This window comes from Lagenorhynchus albirostris, chromosome 3 (genome assembly GCF_949774975.1).
Source record: "Lagenorhynchus albirostris chromosome 3, mLagAlb1.1, whole genome shotgun sequence".
Lineage (NCBI taxonomy): Eukaryota > Metazoa > Chordata > Mammalia > Artiodactyla > Delphinidae > Lagenorhynchus > Lagenorhynchus albirostris.
The window spans coordinates 117,950,285-117,970,634 of NC_083097.1; the positions used below are offsets into that span (position 1 = coordinate 117,950,285).

Consider the following 20,350-nt stretch of genomic DNA (forward strand, 5'->3'; position numbering starts at 1 on the left):
AAGCCCGTGCTCCGCAATGAGAAGCCACCGCAATGAGAAGCCCGAACACCGCAATGAAGAGTGGATGCTGCTCGCCACAACTAGAGAGAAAAGCCCTTGCACAGCAATGAAGACCCAACGCAGCCTAAAAAAAAATACATACACACACACTACATACCAATTCACAGTGGGAATAAAATGCCGAGGCAAACCACTAAACTGCAGAAAACTCCACTGCAATCAACAGCAATACAAATGTACAGGATAAAAGAAGGATGGTGACAGAGCAGGCAGGAAAAGGGACCGAGTCAGTGTACGTTTGCAGTGGCACTCAGAATGCAGCCACCAGAAAGAAAATGACACCAGAGGCCAACACAGGGATGTATTCTGTGAACTTACAGATTTGATTTTGATTGTCAACTAGTCTTTGCTGATATTCTAGAGTAGTATAAGTGGTCATTATCACAGCATTTTTAATAGCAGGTAGAAGTAATTCTCCGAGCTGAACTTTAGTTCAGAAGGTGATATATCTCTTAGAGGAAAAGGCAACTTTGCCCAGAATGCTAGGGCAACAGGGCAGGCCTGAGCACTGTGATCTTTGACTCCTAGATACATATGTGTAACTAGGGGCTGCCAGAGGCACAGGTTTCTTTTCTTTCTTTCTTTCTTTTTTTTTTTTTTTGTATTTTGGCTGTGTCATGCCATGCAGCATGCGGGATGATTCCCTGACTAGGGATGAAACCCGGGCCTCTGCAGTGAAAACACCGAATCCTAACCACTAGGCCACCAGAAAACTCCCTCTGTTAGGTATCTTATTAGAATGAAGTGCAGCCTAGTCCCATCAGATCACTTAAGGAAAAAAGTAGTAACTGTCTTTAAAAATGCTTATTTACTGGCAGGGGGAGGGAGGAGTGCTCTGAAGTTGCACTTAATTGTCATCACTAGGGTCATAATAAACCTCTAAATAAACAAAAAAGCTGGAAGAAGATGGAAATACAAAATTATTAGGTTATAACTGTCATTAGGTACATGACAATATCTTGCAAATACTGCATCCCTCTGGGGAAATAACTGTAAGTGTCCCATCACAAGACAGCACGAAACCACAAGAATTAGGAAGTGAAGAAAGAAAAGGGCAAAATAGATCAGCTCTTCTAAAATAAAGGGGAAGATATGAAGGTGAAAAAGAAAAGCAAGAATTTATATGAAAAGACAGACCAGAAGTCAAGACCCCTGGATCTGGCCATATAAAACCTCGGGCAAGCTACCTAACTAATAAGGCTATGTAAGCTATGGAACGGAGATAATATACACCCAACCTACCTCATAAGGTTTCTTTGCAGTCCTAATAGGGTAGAATATGTTAAAGCACTTTGAAATTTGTAAAATACAACACAAATGTAAAGTAACAGTATTATTTAAGTTGTCCCTCACCTTCCAAAGAAAGAGCAAGTATATTGTAGCTTCAACTTAAAATAATTTTCTTCCCTGTCAGCTAACATCAGAGCTACTGGTCCTTCTGGACTCTCAAGAAAAACCTAGCAAAAGAGAAATCAATCCCCAATTTCTAGTCTTAGTTTTCTAAAGAGAAATCCCTTTACATCTGTTTCATTTTTTTTCTCTAATATTCAAGAGACCCAACTACAAGGCTCTTCTGTATTCTTACCTTTTGAAGCTGCAGGAGCAAAGTGCCAGGAAGGAGAAAGCATCAGATATTGGAAAGAAATGGAAAAAAGAAAAGGGATCACATATGGTTGTTATTTTACAAACACAGTTGTTCAGCCACCTCACCTACTAAAGACTCTGCTCAGCTCTTATCAATTACATATGTAGGTCTAAAGAAGGCGCCTTAAAGGCAGTGCCAGAATCCATTCAAGAGTATCATCAAAATGATACTCTCAGACCAGCCTGAGCTCTGTCACATTAACCTCATATCCCCACACGTTACACTTGTGTAAAATACCTACATGCATGTAAAATACCTACATGCAAAAAAACTGGGGGGAAAAATACGTACACGCAACAGTTCTCTTTGCCAACTCCAGCATCCCCAGAATTCAAAACCAGCTTATTTTCTTCTGAATAGGAACTCCCAGCTCTCTTCAACCCTCGCCCAGGGAAGGGAAAGAAATGGGAGACCCCCTTAACAAATGTTCTAAGTCCTACACTGGCCCTTTGCATGAAAGAGGAAAGGACTCACTCTTGGTCTGGGCAGAAAAGGTAAGGGTAAGTTTGGCGAAAAGTTCATTGTTCTCAAATCGGTCCTCCTTCACCTTTGTCCAGAAGCAGTCTTGGGAAAGGTCCTCAGCGACAAACTGTGGATACAGGCAGGTGTTAAGAGTTACTAAACTGAGCTCTGTACTTTCCATCCTAGAAAACTGATTAAGATGCAAAAGAAGCAGCTGGCTGGTTATTGTCAACATCATACTAAAATAAGACTAACCTGAGACACAGAGAACAGCTATGCTCTTTGTGGTGGGACCAGGAGACGACGATTCCAGGTTATGTGTTTATTGGTGATTATTCAACAACTAGAATCAGTTATGCTGCTTATCCTCCTTCTAACCCCAAATCCTCTACTTTTAGAAGCATTAAGGCTTTATTTCACATCTTCCCTTGCTCTACATTACACTTTTCCCATCAGGGTGGTGAACTGTACCAAATTTGTTCACTTTATATGAACAAATCCCTAAGCTCCTTTATTTTACCTTGGTTTCCAGAAGCAAAAGGCTGATGCAGAATCACAGCGCTCTCAAACACACACTGTGCCATGCAAACATATCCTGTGTAACTTATTTACCGGGGTGGGGGTGGGTGGGAGTGGTAGGGAGTTGTATCCATAAATCCATGACTTTTGGATCAGCAAAATTTATCAGTACCTTGCAGATTGGTGAAATGACTATTATCAAACTGTGTGGTATCCCATGGCACTCATATCCTCAGAGAAAAGGGCAAAAATATTAACTTAAGGATAAGTTTAGGTTTTGTAGCAGAGTATAGGGCTCGAAGAACTCTCCCGAGTGATATCCAGCATATAGGATTTGCCTATTATCTGCTGAATAAACATACACATGAGTGAAACTTGAAGACAGACAGATGTGAGCCATAAGAAAGGGAAGCCCAACCATGCACAAAACACAAAGTAGGAAACTGAAGTGGTCTCTTAAAATCTACTGATGAAGAGATGGACAGAAATTCTCACCTTGGACCAGTTTGGCCTCCGGAGCTGTACCTCTGGCTTGTAAAGTTTCTTTGGGGTTAATCCAAATGGCAGAACTGGGGCTGCAGGAACTCCAAAAGGGAGAGGTGGAGGAATACCAGGGCCTCCAGGAAATGGAGGGGGGGGAGGGATTCCACCAGGAAGAGGGGGAGGGGGAGGTAGTATTCCTGGTCCTCCAGGCAAGGGAGGAGGAGGTGGGGGGATGCCAACACCCCCAGGCAAAGGCGGAGGTGGGGGGATGCCAACACCCCCAGGCAAAGGCGGAGGTGGGGGGATGCCAACACCCCCAGGCAAAGGCGGAGGTGGGGGGATGCCAACACCCCCAGGCAAAGGGGGAGGTGGGGGGATGCCAACACCCCCAGGCAGAGGAGGGGGTGGGGGGATGCTGGCACCCCCAGGCAGAGGAGGGGGTGGGGGGACGTAGGCACCCCCAGGCAAAGGGGGAGGTGGGGGGATGCAGGTACCCCCAGGCAGAGGAGGGGGTGGGGGGACGTAGGCACCCCCAGGCAGAGGAGGAGGAGGAGGTGGTGGAGGAGGAATGGCCCCACCCCCAGGAAGAGGGGGTGCAGAGGTTGTGCTAACCTCTCCTGGTAAAGGGGGTGAGGGGGGACTGACAGGCCCAGAGTCACCAGGTAAAGGAGGGGCAGGGGGAAAAGTAGCACTGCTAGGAGGGGCTGCAGCAGTAACTGCAGTGGAGAGTGAAGCCACTTCTTTCTTGGCATCTTCCAGTTCCTTGGACAGCTTGGCAACCTAAAGAAATAACACCAATGGGAGTACTTCTCACTCCATGTCAGGGACCACTGGGGCTGGAAAGGACCCAAGAAGTTACTTAATCCAAACTTCTCACTTTACACATGAAGGGAGTGAAAGGAGTCAGACAGTTGAAAGGCTCCACCTAAAGTCACATAGCTATTTAGTGACAGAGACAAAACTAGAATTCAGGTCTTCATGTTCCTAGTTCAGTATGCTTTGCATTAAAACGGCAACTTCAAAGTTTATGTTAAACTCTCCCTTTGATTAGAAAACGCAAAGATCGGGACTTCCCTGGTGGCGCAGTGGTTAAGAATCTGCCTGCCAACGCAGGGGACACAGGTTCAATCCCTGGTCCGGGAAGATCCCACATGCCGCGGAGCAACTAAGCCTGTGCACCACAACTACTGAGCCTGAGCTCTAGAGCCTGCGAGCCACAATTACTGAGCCTGCGTGCTGCAACTACTGAAGCCCACATGCCTAGAGCCCGTGCTCCACAACAAGAGAAGCTACCGCAACGAGAAGCCTGCACACAGCAACGAAGAGTAGCCCCTGCTCACCGCAACTAGAGAAAGCCCACGCGCAGCAACAAAGACCCAATGCAGCCAAAAATAAAATAAATTAATTTTTTAAAAAAGAAAGAAAATGCAAAGATCAAGTAAATCAAATATTCTAGGTATGTAATTAACATATGTGCTATACAGGTAATTATATAACCACCTAGGTGATCAAGTTATCAAGTATCACAGATCATATAAATATCTATAACTGCAGAGAGTGTGTGGGCATAAATCTGTCCAGAGACGACTAAAATAAGAGAAAAATAGCAAATATGAGAACAGTTTATTTAGTATTTACTCCTAAATTTATTAGAAGGCTACTATCTTTATTTCTGGGTAGTACTGTGACTCATCTATTCTTTGTGTTGTTCTGTATTTTCCAAATTTTCCATCTATGTATTACTTACTTCCAAAACAAAACAGCTATGATTTTAAAAATATGTGCCATCTAACTAGATTACCTATTAGTATCTGAACCCTCCCTGGGAGTAAGGTGACAGTCCTGCTCCAACACAAGCTCACTCTGAGGCTGCTGATGGCAGTTACAGGTCACTCTGCCTTCTCTGTTCAGATATTACCTCTCCTGTGAGCTGAGACACTTCTGCTTCCAGGTTCTGTTTCTCTGTGGCAATTTTTTCCTTTTCAGAACCCAATGCATCCTTTTCTCCCTGAAGATCCTGGAGCTTCTGCTCAAAGTCACTTTCCATCTTTTTCATTTCCACCTGTAGCTCATGTCGAGCTGTTAACTCTGAGTCCAGCTAGAGGAGAAAGAAATCAGGCTCCCAGTAAGCTCTCCAACTCAGCAAAGGCCAGGTGTTAGTCCCCATAATTTACTGTTTTGTGCTAATCCTTGATCCATTGAGCTCACTGACCCAAGGGATGCCTGGAAAAAAGGCCACCATGATTTCAACCTTAAAATCAAGGTTAAAGGAGGGGGAAGCCAGGGATTATTTCCATAGTCTATCTATACTTGGAGTTATTTTTAAAAACAGCAACAACTAAGATTTTAAAGACATTTAACCAGGACAGCTAAGGTGCACAATCCCAGTATTCTGAAGGATCAAAAACCTATCAACAATAGGAGTCCTTGGGCATCCCTGGTGGCGCAGTGGTTGAGAGTCCGCCTGCCAGTGCCGGGGACATGGGTTCGTGCCCCGGTCTGGGAAGATCCCACGTGCCGCGAAGCGGCTGGGCCCGTGAGCCATGGCCGCTGAGCCTGCGCATCTGGAGCCTGTGCTCTGCAACGGGAGAGGCCACAACAGTGAGAGGCCCATGTACCGCAAAAAAAAAAAAAAAAAAAAAAATTAAAAAAACAAAAACAATAGGAGTCCTTAATCAAAGAGAAAAAGAGAATTCAGACATATTCCAGTTCCTGTTGTTCTATGGATAAAAGGCCTGAGTCGCCAAGCAAACCCAAGTGCTGTCAATGTTATATGAGAGTGTCACCTGTCTTTCCTCCTGCTCAGGGGCCCAAGAACTGTGCAAACTCACGACTGACTAGCTCCTCATGATCACATCCACACCACTTTCTCCACTGAGTAACCTACAGCAGAAAGGGTTCCCCTAGGAACTGCTACTGTGTGCTAAACACTGAATATATCACAGGTAACTGTTTCACATGTCAGAAAAATCAAAATCCTTAGATAAAGAAAGATATATTCCAATTATTTTTGATCTCTCATACATACCTTTTTTTCCAGCTCTGTAGCTTTGGCTTCAGATTTCTCCACCTTTGTTTTATCAATCATTTGATCTAAAAAGAAGGCAAACAGTCAGGAAGTCAAGTTCCCAATTCTCGTATTATCCTCTCTCTGCCTAAGCCCTTCTACATAACCAAAGGGCAGTCTTTGTTCTTTTTATTTTTCTTAATAATGTTCTGTACTAGACAAAGAAATGGAACTTAATGTTCTGTACTAGACAAAGAAATGTTCTTAATGTTCTGTACTAGACAAAGAATGTTCTGTACTAGACAAAGAATGTCTGTACTAGACAAAGAAATGTTCTTAATGTTCTGTACTAGACAAAGAATGTTCTGTACTAGACAAAGAATGTCTGTACTAGACAAAGAAATGTTCTTAATGTTCTGTACTAGACAAAGAATGTTCTGTACTAGACAAAGAATGTTCTTAATGTTCTGTACTAGACAAAGAATGTTCTGTACTAGACAAAGAATGTTCTGTACTAGACAAAGAATGTCTGTAGTAGACAAAGAAATGTTCTTAATGTTCTGTACTAGACAAAGAATGTTCTGTACTAGACAAAGAATGTCTGTACTAGACAAAGAAATGTTCTTAATGTTCTGTACTAGACAAAGAAATGTTCTTAATGTTCTGTACTAGACAAAGAATGTTCTGTACTAGACAAAGAATGTTCTGTACTAGACAAAGAATGTCTGTACTAGACAAAGAATGTCTGTACTAGACAAAGAAATGTTCTTAATGTTCTGTACTAGACAAAGAATGTTCTGTACTAGACAAAGAATGTTCTGTACTAGACAAAGAATGTCTGTACTAGACAAAGAAATGTTCTTAATGTTCTGTACTAGACAAAGAATGTTCTGTACTAGACAAAGAATGTCTGTACTAGACAAAGAAATGTTCTTAATGTTCTGTACTAGACAAAGAATGTTCTGTACTAGACAAAGAAATGTTCTTAATGTTCTGTACTAGACAAAGAATGTTCTGTACTAGACAAAGAATGTTCTGTACTAGACAAAGAATGTCTGTACTAGACAAAGAATGTCTGTACTAGACAAAGAAATGTTCTTAATGTTCTGTACTAGACAAAGAATGTTCTGTACTAGACAAAGAATGTTCTGTACTAGACAAAGAATGTCTGTACTAGACAAAGAAATGTTCTTAATGTTCTGTACTAGACAAAGAATGTTCTGTACTAGACAAAGAATGTCTGTACTAGACAAAGAAATGTTCTTAATGTTCTGTACTAGACAAAGAATGTTCTGTACTAGACAAAGAAATGTTCTTAATGTTCTGTACTAGACAAAGAATGTTCTGTACTAGACAAAGAATGTCTGTACTAGACAAAGAAATGTTCTTAATGTTCTGTACTAGACAAAGAATGTTCTGTACTAGACAAAGAAATGGAACTTTCAGTTAAGTTCAACATATAATTTCTGAGTGCCTGTTATGCAGTAAGGCCACCATGTCAGGTGGCACAGAGAACACCTACAAGTAATACTTATGAATCTCTGGGACCAGCAGGAGTAGCAGACAATAGCTGATGTCCCTTCAAAACGTGGGGTGGTGTATGAGACAGGATAAATTTTTAGAATTATGTAGAAATAAACTAAAGGCCTATATATTCCTAGCACAGGTATTGGTTATATCACCTAAGAAAGGGTGAAAATGGAAATACCAGGGGCTAGAAAAGTATCTTCTCTGAAATTTTCACTGAAAGAAAGATGCAAAATGAAAGATAGAAGAAGCAATGTTTTATGGAACCAGACAGACAAATATGCTTACCAATCAATCCCTCAATATCAACCTGGAGGTGCCGGCACTTGAAGTCAGGATCAGCCCCATTCTTGTGCAGAACTATCTGAGAAATACATTCTTCAATCAACTTATAGTACTGCGGTCTACAGAAGAAACAAAATAAGGTTATTAAAGGAAAACCAAAATAAAATTTTGGTATTCAGGATCAAGAAAGGTAACTGTTTTGACAGCAGAAGGACCTGAGGATAAATGTTCTGGAAAAGACCTTTTCATAAAATTAACAGAGTATTGCTGCCATGCTAAGAAATCCCCCTCTTTCACATCAGCTACCCCATCTACTTCAGATAGTCAAAACTTCTTGCCATCTGCCTCCGAGTGCAAATCCTTTTCCATCTAAAATTCGAGCTTGATCCTGCCTGTGATGGATACTACTATTGCTGAATCTCTACTCTACTGCTTGAATCTCATGTTCCAACATGAATCAACTTTAAATGGCTGCCTTCCTTTGCTATCATCTTCACTCCACCCCACCACCCCATTCCAAAAGAGGGAGGCAGTTCACCTTATACACTCTCATCTCTTCCACAGAGATGCCTTTCAGTTGGATTAAAGGGACAACTGGCAACTCCCTTAATGTCTGAAACTAAAAATGAACTCTAATCCATGTCTTTGTCTTTTCCTTTTCTCTCTACAGACAATCTTTGAATTTAAGCAGTTTGCACTCTCCACTTAGGCTCAAATTCAAAACTTCCCACAGGTATACCACCTTACCTGGCCTCGTAGTCATTTCGGACTAAGAGTAGGTGCTGCAGGATGGACAGGAAGTGTTGCTCTGCCTTTGAATCCTTCACTGTGTTTAAGAGAATCTGGAAGACTTCACTGAAGTCAGTGGAAAAGGAGAAGAGGCTAAGGAAAGCATATATTTAGAAACTAAGTTTGACAGGTAGCTTGCCCAACTCTCGGGAGAAGTAGCAAGATGCCACTTCTATTCTAACAGCTGTTCCTCCTGTAAACCCTGCCCTAAACTTTAAGCTCTATAAACTTTCTTTGGCCAGGGGACCAGTGGGTCAGGGGGTACTATACACAGAGATAGAAAACTCCTAGTACTTGGCTTGAAAATCGAGCAGTAGACAAGACACAAAAAGGTAACTGCCTCAAAGTCACTTGTGGCAAGTATCAATAGGTAACCAAATTATTCCCCGTCAGTCTCATGGAAACATACAAGAGAGCAAATTACAACCTCACTCCCTGACTTGTCTATGTTCTCCCAAAACCAGCTCTACATCTTAATAAGCTAAGCTATCATGTTCTAGGAGGTCTATACTAATTATGATGGCTGCTTCCATGTTGAGCAACCCTCAGATCGCCTTTCCCAACTTCTCTGGTCCACAATGACGTAAATATATCCGATGGCAATCAAAAGGCACCTACAAAGAAGACAGGGCTAATGCCCTCGTGTAAGTCATCAACTCCACACCATTCCTTACAGGGATCTACAACTGAATGCAACTGAATGTCTGGTGTCTTCAACCCAGTCAGTAAAAGGATATTCCATCTCCATTCGAATGTCATCCAGACGTCCCTTCAGGTCATAGGAATCCTCTTCTCCTTGTTCATCAAACACAGTTAGTTGCACTTTCATATCATCATTTTCAATCTCTCGAAGGTCCTGTCAACAGCAAAAGTATAGGCCAGGGAACCCAAAAGTGTCCTATGCTGGTTAAAAACCCAAACATTTCAACCTGTTTTTTTTTTTTTTTAATTTTTTAAATTTTGGCATGCCGCATGGCTTGCGGGATCTCAGTTCCCCAACCAGGGATTGAACCTAGCCCACGGCAGTGGAAGTGCTGAATCCTAACCACTAGACCACCAGGGCACTCCCTCAACCTGGTTTTTAAACTGAAAACCGAAGTCTTCCCAGGGATGATGGGGTTATAAGAGCAGGAAGGAACCAGCCCAGCCTTTCTAATGAAGTGTTGCATCTCACCTGCAACACTTGATGCAGCCCCAAGCGCATCAGTTCGCTTCGGATGTGAACTCGGAAGTCAAGTTCTTCAGCTGGTGTGATGAGAGCATTGATCAGCTGTAGGCATCCCACCTAAAATAAGAAAATTCAGCAGCTGTGTCAATGTTAACTCCTAGAGATCAAGATTCCATTCTCTTTACATGCATTCTGAGGCCCCCAAATATAACCTAGAAGATTCAGTACAAAAACTACAAGAATGACTTCCTTATATATAGCAATACAACTTGGTTTAAACACAGGTCTGGAGAGTTCAGAGGTCTAAAGGCTTCCAGAGATTCTATGGTATAATTTGTTCTAGGCCTTGATTTTTCTAGCCTGTAAATAAATACCATGACTTTTTTCCATCTCATAATGAGGAAGACAGTTCTTTCTCTGCCTTCTTGGAGAGAAGGGTAATCATTTTCCCTTCAGAAAGAACTTTGAAATATATATCATTGGTAACCACTCCATGTGTTCTCTTAAAAGGTCAAATGAACTTAAGTCTTTCTATCTTGAATTCTACTTTTGGGCCAAGTTTCATAGGTATACATGCCTTGAGAGCAATGGAGGTCCCACTTTTTAATCCATCCAGCAGTGGCTGAAAACGTTCCACCTCATCCATTTCAGCTCTTTCTGTCATCGCCTCCAAAACTCTTTCATTCCTGCCAGACAGTAAGGAAAGGGAGAGAACTGGTTGGGTGCTCTGACACAGACAGGTACACAACAGGTATATTATACAGAGGCATAGATCAGTTAGGAAACAGACATTAGCAATGTTCTGGATTTCTCACATTCTTCTTCTCATCACCTGGAGCAGAGGCCAGATCAACAGGAAACTAAGGACCATCTCTTCAGAAAAATGCACTCTCTAAAATCCGCCCCAGACTCCTACCTATATTTACCAAATTAAGACCCCTGTTCTATGGCATATAAATTGGTACAACTTTTGGAGGGGCATTTAACAGTACCAATTTTTTAATGCACATAACACTGGCTTACTTCTAGAAAATCTATGTAACATAAACACATAAATATGAAATAATATATGTACAAAGAATATATGCACAAGAATTGATAATAAAATTTTTTATCATCTGGAGCAGGGGTCAGAATGTGCTAAAAAAAATTCTACCTAAAAGTCTAGCAATGAAGGAATCATTAAATTATGGGACGTACAGAGTATGAAATGCTAAACAGCCACTAAAGATAATAAGATAGATCTAGAAGTACTGCCAGAGAAGAATGTCCAAGAGCTACTGTTAAATAAAAAGAAACAAGTTGAAAAGAATGGTGGTATGATTTAGCTTTTGTTAAACCAAACCCCTCCATAAAAATAAAAATCTATCCTATACATGAGATTGGTTTTATAGGCATAAGCCATCTTTCCTTAATTCTAAGAAACCATCTTTTGGAGTGGCAGGTGTGTTAGAATTTAGTAAATATTTGTCTGTGCTAGAAAATGATCTATGAGACTGTACCACACCATTAACAGTGGTTACCTCTGCTGAATAGGGTTTGCCAAAGGGATGATGTTGTTAAATTGTACTTCATATACTTCTATGTTGTTTGAATTTTAAAAATAATGGTGTGTTACTTCTGAATTTTAAAAAAATGTAAAAAGAAACCCTTGTCCTAGACAATACAGACATTAATGGAGATCTAGGAGATCCTGCTGTACCTTTGATAACCAGTGGTACATGCAGAACAGCTTCCATCTCTTAACAATCTTTCTTAAATATTAAGATACACAGTGTTCATGTAAGAAATATAGTCTTACCTAGTATTTAAGACTAAGTGGACACCCAAGCAACTTAATATTCCTCTAGACTAAAGAAGATGATAAAAAAATAGAGAAGAAAAATAATTCCAGTCACATACATGTCTTCCGGCTGTGCTAGGATACAAAGAGCAGAAAGCAGCTTAGCTGCGTCAATCATCATGTTGGGAACAGCAGGATCCATGGCTCTGACCAGCAGCAGAATTCCTTCTTCTGTCTCCAACATGGTCTTGATTCCAAACTGGTAGGACAAAAAGAGAAAAGGGAGGCTTAAAGGTGAGAGCATCTAACCAAGGACAAGTTTACGGGTTCTTATGGATTGAATGGTGCTCCTCCCAAAATTCGTATGTTTAAGTCCTAACCCCCATTACCTCAGAATGTAACCTTATTTGGAAATAGTGTCATTGGCAGGTGTAATTAGATTACCATGAGGTCAGACTAGAGTAGGGTGGGCCCTTAATCCCATATAATGGTTATCTTTATAAAAAGGGGAAATTTGGACACAATGTGCACACAGGGAGAACGCCATGTGGACACAAAAGCTGAGATTGGGGTGATGCATCTACAGGCCAAGGAATGTCAAGGATTGCCAGCGAGACACCAGAAGCTAGGAAACAGGCATGGGACATACCCTCTCTCACAGCCTTCAGAAGGAACCTACCCTATCAACACCTTATCTTGGATGTATCGCCTCTAGAACTGTGAGATAAATGAACTTCTGTTGTTTAAGACACCCAGTTTGTAGTACTTTGTTATAGTAACCCTAGCAAACTAATATAGGGTAGAACACTTTTTCCAATATAGCTAAACAGAAATGAGCAGAGCAAAATAATTTTCTAGAAGACACAACAGAATTCTACGTCTTCCAAGAATAAAAACTTTGATTCTTATGTTTCTTTTCAATGCTCCCCCTAAGCCAGTGGAATAATTATAACAAAATTAAATAGTGAGGAAGACAGATTTGCACTGAGGAACAGATAACTGTAGGATCCCTAAGTTTAAATACTAAACAGACAAAAAAAGAAAAAGAAAGAGGAAGAGAGAGAGAAAGAGAGAAAGAAAAAGAAAGGAAGGAAGAAAAGATTGTAAAGTAGGAATAGACTGGGGAAAAAACAACAACAAATAAGCAGAAAATAAAGTAAACCTTCCAAAAATAATAACTACAGGTCAGGAAATTTAAGAATTAGCAAAAAAAGTATAAACAGAAGAAGAAAATTAAGCCTATCCTCTGAAACAGACATTACAACTGAGGGAAAAGATCCATAAAAGTATGTGTATGTGGTGATCAAAAAGTTACGGTACTAAAAGGGAAAGCTAGAAGCCTTGAACCTCATATTCCTAGGTCCCTTTTTGAGTCTGCCAACAGAAGAGAAAAAACAGCGGTCACGATGGGGGTTGAATGAGAATGGGAAATATCTTACCTTGTTGTTCATAAAAGCTTTCAAGCAGCGGATGATCTCATGCTTGTTACGGCTATCATAGCTTCTGCATGTAGAAGACATAATCAGTGAAGTCCCTTCATTCTATACCCCTCCCCATTTGACTTTTCAATCTTGTAAACAAGGGTCTTAGGAACACTCCCAACTAGTAGCTGAGTAAATTCTAGCACATAGCACTCTACCCTAAAACACTGGTGAAAAGAGGTAGCTGAAGAAAGAACCATTGGTTAATCCTCTCATAAACCAAGAATTCAGTATTATATTAAAATCTTCTCTTTAACTCCCTGTAGGCTCCTAAGGGCTAAATTCTATCAGGATAACATCCCACCTATTACTGCTTGCCTCACTGCGTCAGAGGTTTCAAGTCTGTACGTTCAGGAGGTAGAGGTCCTGTGTTTTGTTTTGGAAAGATCCCAGGAAGTAGAGAAATCATTTTGGGTCAGGCTGGCTTCAAGGTAGCCTAACCTAAGACAGTGCAAGGTATCCCCAGAATTATTCCAATCCTGAAGACTGTCATAAAGCTAGTCCCAAACTGATCAAGTGTATTATAAGACTTCCAAATGAGATATGACCCAGACCAGATCACAGAAGAGCTTTAGACTAAATCAGACCCTGTTTCCAGACTGGATAAGAACCTGTGCTGGGAGACTCACAATCTTATGTGGTATATATCTTGTGTTATTCACCGTGAAATTTAAGTTCCTCCTTTCCCTGTACCTATAATCATCCCTCATTCTCCAGTCACCCCTACGATAAACCCCATTCTCAGCTAACAACATAATATCCTAGTCCATAACTTTCCATTTAACTGCCATTTTCTCCTTTAGAGCAAACAGCCAAGTCCTCTACTACCCTCCACCTAGAAGATGCCAAGACTCGGAAGTCCTCACCCAGCAGTCTCCTCTTTCTCATCATGAAGTCGTTTAAGGATGTCCAATAAGGAAGCCAGGCCCTCAGCACCAAATGTTTGCACCCAACTGTAAGGAAGAGACAAAGACGATGCAATATCAAATCAAATCAATAAATATCCACCAAAATGAAGTATATCCTGGCAACTCTTTACTTCCAATCCAAAACAGTCTCATACTTCCCTGACTCCTTTGATCTTTAATCCCCACCAGTGAGCTCCAACACTGGGCTCTCACTCCTGTTACTACCTCAGAATCCTCACCTGACAGGGTTGTTGTTGAGGGAGACACGAAGGGACTCCAGGCAGCTGAGCAGAGGCATATCCCGCAAGCCCGACCTCAGCTCCTGAATGTACATCATAGCTGACCTAGAGCTCTCCTTTTGACTCATGCCCTGGAAAGGAGCATACAGAGATTAGTAAACACTGGACTCAGTCATAAATTGGACCAGAATTAGTTAATACAGTTTAAACAATATGAGGGCAAACACCCATTATATATACCACCAAACTGTGTGAGACTCAGAATTTCCTTCCCATTACCCATACATACTTCATGAAGATCGAATCAGGCAAAAGTATGCAAGAAAAGTAACTCAAATGAGTAGGTTTATATAAAAGAATGAAATAAAACTGATGTGGACATGAAAAGTTCTATAAAAGTAGCAAAACAAACAGGTCCAAGATAAGGGCACAGTCTCCCACGTCGTGGGTACCTGCCCCAGGACTCACAGCCTTGGAGGTGTGCAAGTACTGGGACACCATCTCTCTCTTGATGATAATGTCCTTCTCCCTCAAAGGTTGCTGTTTTTCCTCATTCAGGTTCATATCCAACTAGAAACGGGAGGAAAAAAGGGGGAAAAATTGGCTTGAATTCCTTACAAGTTTTCAGTGTTTAATGTTTAGTATACTTAGTAAAGAGATGAACATACTAAATGCTTATTGAATAAATAAATTTTCCTGATCCTTAGAGACTTAAGCTATTATAGATGATAGGAATTCCTTAGGGATAAACATGGTTAACAGTTTATTATAAATCCCAACAGACATTTTTATACACATACACTGAATTTTTCCCTAACAAAAGTGGACTCTCAATATAGAGGGAAAACTTATTTTGCATTATTGAAAGAAAAGCAAACATAGTATTTTCTGCACTTAGGATGGACCTTAATCATCTCTTCAGACTGAAGCACTGGATGACTGGCATCATGCAAACACCAGCAAAATCGGCACCACTCTAGGGCCTAAACACCCATTACCCCTGGTTAACTAAGTCCCTGTACAAACTCCTTTCCCATGAAGAAAGAACTGGAAACTGTGACAAATTCCCTCAGCAGACATAACCTGGAGTGTGTCATTGGGGGAAAGGCTCTGCTTGACCCTGTTACATATATAACCATGTGTCTGAGCCTCCTATTTTTGTGAGCACAAGTTTAACCCTAACAAGTCCAGAATATTATTTGAAACGGGGAAAGTATAGGAGAAAAAAAAAGGGTATATTCAATTTCTTCCCCATGTGTGTGTTTGTGTATGTGTGTGATGTGTGAAGGAATCACCACCACCAAATTGTCACAGTAATAATTTGACTTCTTTCTGACTCAATTCCTGGTGCTTTCTTCCTCCTTTTACAGATAAACTGAACAAAGAAGTTGCAAAATACTGGCCCTCAGGTTGAATCAGAACCAAAGATAAAGTACGTTTTGTCTGGCTAGCTCAACATTTTAAATTTGAGAGACTTCATATAAAAATATGAATTTATAGCGCCAAGGGATGCGATCAGCAAATTTAAGATTATGGAAAACTCTACAGGTCAAACAGCTTCTTCAACAAATTTTTTCTAACAAAAGCAAGGATTAAAGAGAGGGAGGAAAACCTATAGTTCAAATGAAACTTAGTAGAGTATCACAACGGACCTTACCTGGAATTATAATTTGAACAAACAAATTGTTTTTCTAAAAATGACCTAATTCAGGAAATCTGAATGCTGGCTATGATACTTGTTTTTTAAAAAACAATTTTTGTTTTTTTAAAAAAATAGAGATTTCTGGTTTCTTTTGAAAAACAAAAATATCTGGCACTACTGGGCTAGCATTCCCAACTGGAATGCTACAAAACCTACTGGAACTGAATCGTGGTTGGAGTTTATCAAAAATGCCCAAAGTCCTTCATTTTACTGCAGTCCTTTCTCCTTTTTATCATCTTCTATGTAGCCTGCTTAACTTACTTATGCTTCCTCCCTTGGCCCTAAAGACATTTAATTTGCAATCCAAGGCCAAGAGACTGTCTTGATAGATCATACTCTTGGACTCTTAACACACTTGGATTATTATGAGACAAACTGAAAGCTTCAAGGAAAAGTAATAATAGTAGTACTGGTTGAGTGGTGACTACCACAGGTACCAGGCCTCAGTTTTAAGGGTTTTAAGTGCATGCTTTTAATTAAGTTAGGCCTGCCACTAATCTCTAATTGAATCTGAGATCATAAATCCAAGTTAATATATAGGTCTCATGAAACCTTATAAGCATGTACTCAAAACTTTCCAAGACTTAGCACTAGCGGACATTCACTCAGTGTCCTCCCCACGCAATGGTCCTCACTGAAGACAGCAAAGTCAGTCACATCCATGCACAGCTCATTATTGAACTGACCTCAGCCCCAACCTTTAAAGGTCTTCTAGTGATTGTAACATCAGAATTCTCTTTCCAGATTCACCACTAAGTAGAAGATCTCGGGCAAACGATGCCTTTCTATTCCTCAGCTTCTTCTTTCCCTCCCTCCCTCCCTCCCTCCCTCCCTCCCTCTTATTTATTTATTTTCGGCCGTGTTGGGTCTTCATTGCTGCGCGTGAGCTTTCTCTAGTGGCGAGCGGCAGCTACTCTTCGTTGCGGTGCACAGGCTTTTCACTGCGGTGGCTTCTCTTGTTGTGGAGCATGGGCTCTAGGCTCACGGGCTTCAGTAGTTGTGGCACGCAGGCTCAGTAGTTGTGGCTCACGGGCTCTAGAGTGCAGGCTCAGTAGTTATGGCGCACAGGCTTAGTTGCTTGGCAGCATGTGGGATCTTCCCAGACCAGGGATCGAACCTGTGTCCCCTGCATTGGCAGGCGGATTCCCTGCGCCACCAGGGAAGTCACTCAGCTTCTTCTTCATATAGATTTTGTTGTGAATGTTTTAAAACTTTATCTACTCTGGCTAACCCAAAGGTGGTCATCACACTACCACAAGAGCTGGCCCACTCATTTTATATCTTTGTGGCTAAAGTGCTGCTGGGCTGAAGGACATTAACAAGGTGGTCAGTGATCAGATATTTCCAAGCCTAATTCATAGATTCCAATCTTACGGACTGGCGCTTGTATATGTAGTCCCTTCATTAATGGGACTGCTATTAAGAAGTTTTCTGTTAAGTCTGGAATTTTTTGTAATTAAAGGATAGTTAAGGGGGACTGTACACAAAAAAGGGCCCATCATGCTCGTAAAAGCATTTTCAAGAAGAAGCAATGCTCTGGGGTGGGAAACTTACCAGCATCTGTTCAAAGAGTACTAGAACTTGCTCATCTGAAACATCCTGCAATGACTGTGCAGTGGGATCATCCCCATATGATGCAGAAGAATTTCTATGAGCAGAATTAGGCTTCTCTTTCTCCTTCTTAATTCTCATGCTGGTAAATCTCTCCAGCTGAGAAAGAATAAAAAAGTATTAGCAGTGATCCATTTTCGTTTACACAACAAAGCACACATCAAATAGCCTCTAACTTCTTATACGTGCATGGCTCCTCTGGTTTGTGGCCAGTTCAAGGCTCTTCTGACATGAAAAAGAGAAACCAATCTTCCTTGTACCTAATTTACTACACGGACTCTGTACTCTCACCTTCATCCAAAGATAAGAGGAATGAAGTATTAAGAACTGGCAACTCTCTAAAAAGAGAAAACTTTGTTCTTTAGCTCCCCTGTCATTTCTAAGCCCTCTAGCAGCACAGAACTGACAGCACCTCATGTGCAGAGTGCTCAGTAAAATGCCTTTTGTTTCCCTCTAGCTATCCAATAATAAATATGGCCAGGCCCTCAGAGGATCTCTCCCTTCAAGAGGTAAGTGTGACCATAGATTTTGATAGATATAAGTCATATACAAGAAACAAGGAAATGCCTTAAAACCAGCAACCATTCCTTTTTCTTTCTTCTGTACGCTCCATAGCACTTGTGTTATGTAAGCAGCAAAAGTTCAGTACATATTCTCCAAAATCCCCTTTGCAAAGAATATAATCTACTTCAGGGGTATATATGTCATCTCTCTGTCAACCAAATGCTTATGAACCGCTCCTCAAACCGCAAGGACAAGTGTTCGATTCAAAAAGAGCTACCGATAAGCTGCAGCTTATCGGCACTACCTGATTGAAAATAACAGTAAATATCTGCAAGCATTCTGGGGCTTCAAATGATAAGAGTGACATCCAGACAGCAAGTCAGCTTGGAGTTTAAAGAACATGCCTAACCTTGGAAGCCAATGAATGTGCCAGGAAAATGCATGCAATGGGTCAAACAGAGCAAAGAGTTAGGAAAAAGCTTTGGGATGATCTGAGAATAGAACCCATATCACATTTATAAGTTATAGAAAGTCAAAGTTATTGCAACTGGTAAATATCATAGTGTAGGAAATGAGCCATGCACATGCTGAACAAAATTTCCTTACCTCATCTGCCATGAGCCGCTTCAGAGTCTAGGAACAGGAAAAACGAGGGAGAAGAAAGGGAAGAGAGATCAGTGAAATGCCAGGAAAGCTCCCAAATACCAGATGGGTTGGGGAAAAAAAGAGGAGAAAATAAGTTGAAAGGATCTAGGCTCCTTCCCACATGCTAGATTTCTGCCAGACTATTCCTTGGCACATTCCCTTAGGTAAGGGGTAGGAGTTTTAAGGTCACTAAAATATAACAATCCTTTGGGGAAAAAAAGGTGGAGAACTGAAAAAACTCTAAATGGGATGACTGATAAACCTATGAAATGTGTTCAACTGCATTAGTAAACAAGGAAATGCAAACTAAAACCACAACGAGATATCATTTCACACTCAAGACTGGCAAAAATTTTCATGTGTGTCTGTCTAGTCACAGAGCAGCGGGAGCTCTCACACACTGTGGGTGTGAATGTAAATTGCTATGGCCACTTTGGAAAACAGTATGGCATGATCTAGTAAAGTTAAAATATGCAGATATATTACAACTCAACATATCAGTTCCTATAAATCTACCCTTCAGAAACTTGCACATATATAGCAGGTTGTGTATAACAAGAATGTTCACAGCAACACTGTAATATCTATCAATAAAACAGAGAACAATCCAAATAGCTATCAAGAATAGAATGGATAAACTCGTATAATGGTAGAGTGGAAAACAATTACACAAAGAAAGTGAATGAACTTACAGCTACTCACAAACATAAAAGTGAATGTATTATTTCTTATACACTGAGATTAAAAACATGCAAGACTAAATTATATTATTTAGGATGTACAATTATAAAGGGAATGATTACCACAAATGGCAAAAGAGTGGTTACCTGAAGTGGGTGGAAGAGTAATGACTGCAGAAGGGGACAGGGGGCTTCAGGGGTGCTTACAATAATATTCTATTTCTTGATATGGATGATGGTTACATGGATGTTCTGTTTATAATTATTCTGTATGTTTTATATTCTCTTCTGTATATGTGCTACACTTTACCCCAAAAAATCTGAACAAGCAGGTATTCCAGGAAAGCAGGAATTCTTCATTCTAATACTTAGTTTTAAACCATATCTATTTTTGCTAATGTCCTTAGAAGAGTATAGTAAATGCCTCTTGATGAACTTTTCTCAACTAATGAAAAACTATTTCTGACACTGCCACAAAGCTACTTTACCAACCTTTTTACAGACGAGAAAAATCTATGTCCTTATGTTCATGTGCCCCATGTCAGAGTTCGGTTAAATCCAGTGTGAACTGTGAATCTTAACTTTGCCCTCCACGGTCCAGAGGAGGTCAACCTTCTACTGATGGAATGCTAATCACTCACCCGAAACCATAGGATCCTTGCTCAGTGTCAATGGAATCTAAAGTTACTTTGTGTGTGCTGTTTACACAAAGTAAAGGCAGAAGGGCAGCAAAGGCAGAAGGATGATGAAGCAGAGACCGCAACACCCAAGGAGACTCACAGTTCCTTTTGTCACCACCCTGTCACCTGACACACAGAAGTGAAACAAGCCACAAAAAGGATGAATGTTTAT

General features: G+C 40.8%; 2 protein-coding genes across 2 annotated transcripts in view; both read right to left on the reverse strand.

Annotated features, from left to right (window-relative positions):
- Positions 1-1,320, reverse strand: part of LOC132517156 (protein diaphanous homolog 1-like) — a 52,366-nt gene extending 51,046 nt beyond the window's left edge. Inside the window, exon 1 of the mRNA XM_060143825.1 lies at positions 1,303-1,320. Within this exon, the coding sequence (XP_059999808.1) occupies positions 1,303-1,307 (5 nt within the window). The 5' untranslated portion in view covers positions 1,308-1,320. The remainder of the gene's footprint in view (positions 1-1,302) is intronic.
- An 821-nt stretch (positions 1,321-2,141) lies between these two features.
- The window catches only part of LOC132518403 (protein diaphanous homolog 1-like), a 43,369-nt gene continuing 25,160 nt past the window's right edge, over positions 2,142-20,350 (reverse strand). Inside the window, exons 2-17 of the mRNA XM_060146368.1 lie at positions 18,780-18,806; positions 17,613-17,768; positions 14,825-14,926; positions 14,357-14,487; positions 14,076-14,162; positions 13,168-13,231; positions 11,848-11,987; positions 10,523-10,631; positions 9,952-10,062; positions 9,515-9,633; positions 8,736-8,852; positions 7,992-8,107; positions 6,198-6,262; positions 5,088-5,267; positions 3,182-3,949; positions 2,142-2,294 (exon numbers count right to left, since the gene is read on the reverse strand). Coding sequence (XP_060002351.1) covers positions 2,142-2,294; positions 3,182-3,949; positions 5,088-5,267; positions 6,198-6,262; positions 7,992-8,107; positions 8,736-8,852; positions 9,515-9,633; positions 9,952-10,062; positions 10,523-10,631; positions 11,848-11,987; positions 13,168-13,231; positions 14,076-14,162; positions 14,357-14,487; positions 14,825-14,926; positions 17,613-17,768; positions 18,780-18,806 — 2,445 coding nt within the window. The remainder of the gene's footprint in view (positions 2,295-3,181; positions 3,950-5,087; positions 5,268-6,197; positions 6,263-7,991; positions 8,108-8,735; positions 8,853-9,514; positions 9,634-9,951; positions 10,063-10,522; positions 10,632-11,847; positions 11,988-13,167; positions 13,232-14,075; positions 14,163-14,356; positions 14,488-14,824; positions 14,927-17,612; positions 17,769-18,779; positions 18,807-20,350) is intronic.